General features: G+C 46.6%; 1 protein-coding gene across 1 annotated transcript; it reads right to left on the bottom strand.

Annotated features, from left to right (window-relative positions):
* Positions 1 to 826: 826 nt before the first annotated feature.
* On the bottom strand, positions 827 to 1,676 carry LOC109863242. The gene is made up of 2 exons (XM_020443471.1): positions 1,411 to 1,676; positions 827 to 1,331 (listed from the first exon to the last, which is right to left on the bottom strand). Exons 1-2 carry the CDS (start codon positions 1,674 to 1,676, stop codon positions 827 to 829), a joined length of 771 nt encoding a protein of 256 aa, XP_020299060.1.
* Between the last annotated feature and the right edge of the window lie 2,016 nt (positions 1,677 to 3,692).

Below are 3,692 nucleotides of genomic sequence, written 5' to 3'. Positions count from 1 at the left end.
AGCGACTTGTAACGGAGTACAACGCGTGCAAGCATTGCACCATCGGCGCGCGACCGATCGACGTAACGCCGGCTTTGAGCGAGCGACTTCTGCGCACGGTGTACAGCAACGTCAAGATCGCCGGACCAGCGCGATTCAGAGTCGGCGATCCTGTGCGCGTGAGCAAGTACAAAACCGTCTTTGCGAAGGATTACACTCCAAACTGGACCACCGAGGTGTTCCGCGTTAAAAAGCAACAAACTTCACCAGCAACCTATCTTCTCGAGGATTATCGCGGTGTCTTTAGCCGGTGGATTTTACAAACACGAGTTGCACGCGGCCAAACATCCGGATGTGTATCTCGTAGAAAAGATTGTACGTCGCTGAGGCAACGAGGTGTTGGTCAAGTGGTTGGGACTGGACAGTTCGCACAATTCCTGGATAAATAAGAACAATGTTGTCTAATATTATTATGCTATGTGTGTAATTTTTCTCTTTGATTCTATTATATTTACAATATCAATTACATATATCACAATTATATTATCTTACATATATTTTGTGTTTATATACAATTACATATAATGACTTTATTCTTACATGTATTTTTTGTTATATACAATAAAAAAAATACACTTACATATAATTACTTTATTCTGTTATTATTATATTATTATTATATCCTCAACGTAACCTAATCTAACTTAGTTGTAGTGACTCCACGGTAAGGTGTCGGTTAATTCATGGACGATGTACCGCTTGTCGTCGTGCGGACTCAGAGCGAGCTTCCGCTCCGAAACGGTGAACACCTCGTGCAGCCGAGATCGTATGCATGACTGGTGTCGCGTCAGTTCGATGCGTTCCGCAGACATTGCACGTAGTCGTCAAAGGTGATCGTTCTTGCGACGACGCTTCTCTTTACACCCTTCACCTTCTTTGTGCACTTGCTGTTGCCCACTCGAGTCGCGTACATCTTTGTGCGCAAACCCACAAACTCCGTCATAACAGCACCGTTGTTCTCATCCTTCATATACCCTGGTATTTTTTTGTTCGCGCGAAGCATGTTGTACGGATTGTCCGCTGGATAGTCGCTGGTATCGAAGCGAGCGATATCGCGCTTCATATTCTCGTACACGTCCTCGCACTTTATGTGGTATATCAAACTGTCGGTATCGGTGTAGAGGATCTTGCAATCGTCACCGTACAATGGTGCCATGTAATCATAATGGAATTCGTAAAGACAGGTCTTCGATATGTCGAGTATGCACATATCGACGTACAACGGTTTGTTGAATAAAACTTCCAGACGACGCAGTTCTATGGCCACCAGATCTTCAGCGAACACGCTGCGACTGTGGAAGTTTGGTTTTACTGAGCGCCTCCGCACTGTATCGTCCTTCCCATTTTATAACGAGTCATACGTCGGTGTACTTGCGCACGTCCTCCATTTTCTTGCCGAACACCGCGTTGTTCATAAGTTTGTAAAGGTCCTTTGTAAACTCGTTGGTGGCGTTCGCGCAGAATCGGGTATTGAGCTCGATGTACCCGCGCACCCAAGGCGATTGCGAGAACCGCAGCACTCGATGTATTCGCGTCAGACAAAGCCCGTGTCGCAGACACTGCTGCAGGTTCAAGTAGTGAATCGTAGCGCTTCTTGTTGAACACCGTGGCGAGCAGTTTGACGTGATTTTTTCCATGTTTATCAGGCGGCTCCTCACGCGTCGGACAAAAAGGTAGATCTCTGTGCGCGTCGTGCAATTCTTTCAGATACGCCAGATCCACCTCGAGTATGTAGCCGACGTTGCTATCCGCCGCTACCGTTGTTACATCGAACTCGGACGCGTTCTCCACTCATGTGAAGTTACCGTACGGAAACGGTTGACACATTGCCCATCCGTAGAGATTGTTCACGTCGACGGTGCGGACGGGTCGTGCGAACGCGCGTATCTGTTGTTTGCGCTGGCGTATCTGTTTGAACATTGACTCAAACCGCCGCGTTCCACAAATGCCGCATTCCACAAACATCATCATGTCGATATCGGTCAACAGCTCGAATGTCACACAAGTGTGCTTCAACATGGCGTCCCATGTATATTCAGGCAGCGTGTAGTAGTGCGCGGGATCCAGTCCGTAACTCGCGAGGTACTCGCGACGAAAGTTTTCAAATAAATCGGCCAGCAAAAGTACGTCCATCTTCAGATACAGGTCGCTGTATGATCCCAGATTGTCGATGTTATGAATCGTCGCCATACATTCACCGCGTGCGCGTAATCGCTCTCCGTTACGGTTTCATCGGTGAGCAAACTGTAAAACGCCTCGCGCAGTGGTAGACTGGTTTCTAACAGTTTGTCGACGCTGTCCACATATTCGTATGAAAACACACCTTTTCGCGTGAGCAGTTCAAAGTTCTCGGCAGAGAGATCACTGAATTCCGTTCGAGTTACTCGCAGCTCGCTCCTGTCGAGATAGGACGCGAGCTTTTCTAAACTTATGCTCAAAACTTTGTAGGAATCGATGAACCGCAATTGCACGCATCTATGTTTGTCTTCGTCTCGAGTACTGTTTACATGTTTTGTGAACGATATGTAGGTCTTTTTCATCACAGGCAGAACGTTGATCTCACCCTCGAAAGCGATGGCCACATCTTTGATAATAAAATGCGCGTCGTATCCTAACAAGTTGTGGAACACAACGAGAACAACGTAGACCTGTTTGTAATTCAGATTGCACGCGGAGTGCGCGGATCCTCTGAAGCGTCCCGTCAGATGACAGTGGTCGCGCACCCTCTTGTCATCTCGCTCGAACGGTCGTTCGCACACGTGGCAATATTTGGCGTTCCTCAACTGCTCGACTTCCAACGGTGTGAGATTCGCCATAGGCACGTTTTTCGCAAACAAGGTCTTTGCACGTTTCGCGAGATCGTGCAGTTCATTCACAAACCACTGCACGCAGTTCTCGCCTCTATGAGATCTGTATCCGATATTGATGTGCGCGTAGCTCACGTAGTAACCGATGCTGAACACACTGTGTCTTTGGTACTTGTACGCGCTCGATGCGTTCTGCTCTTCATCTTGTTTCTTGAGTACGCACTCCAAGTCGGCGTATACCACCATTGGAACACGTTTCTTGTTGTTATAATTCTCAAATCTCAAACGATTCTTTCTTTTAGAGGGAAGAACAACTGCGCTGTCGTTCAATCGTTCACAGTCCACGATGTGTTCCGCCAGCTTCTCGCTTGTGTAGAAGTAGTGCAGACATCTATATACGTATTGCAATAAAAATACAATACACACAACATTGATTAACGAGTTCATCATCTCACAATTTAGAAGATCACTTTTATTCAACATTGTTACTGTTGCAACAATCGTTCGTACTTACCGATTGCATATACGTATACTTCGCTGTCTTCCTTTTGCTCAATTGCGAGCTGACTAAACGCGATAAATTTTTTATCCACGCGAAGTGTCCCACATGTCCATCGTGTTGATCGGGAACATACAACAGATTCACATACTTGTCCTTCTTGTTCGACGTGAGATGCAGCGGCACATATCCGTGTTCTTATTCCGCCGCCGTAAACACGTTTACGGACACGTTGTTGTTGCGTTCGAAACGCGCGACTTGGTGCAATGTTATTGGAAATTCTATTCCTTGAAGGTTAAACACGCTCTCAAACGTGGGATACTGTGATTGTCGTTGAGGATGTGAAG

Source organism: Pseudomyrmex gracilis, unplaced genomic scaffold, assembly GCF_002006095.1.
Source record: "Pseudomyrmex gracilis isolate BER0280 unplaced genomic scaffold, ASM200609v1 scaffold_3761, whole genome shotgun sequence".
Lineage (NCBI taxonomy): Eukaryota > Metazoa > Arthropoda > Insecta > Hymenoptera > Formicidae > Pseudomyrmex > Pseudomyrmex gracilis.
This window is presented reverse-complemented; position numbering and strand designations above follow the sequence as displayed.

Bases quoted from the DNA above. Each gene is read 5' to 3' on its own strand.
- LOC109863242 (XM_020443471.1), bottom strand. From the start codon at position 1,676: ATGGAAAAAATCACGTCAAACTGCTCGCCACGGTGTTCAACAAGAAGC. The intron at 1,332-1,410 runs GTACACCGACGT...AAACTTCCACAG, and splicing joins AAAATGGAGGACGTGCGCAA to TCGCAGCGTGTTCGCTGAAG.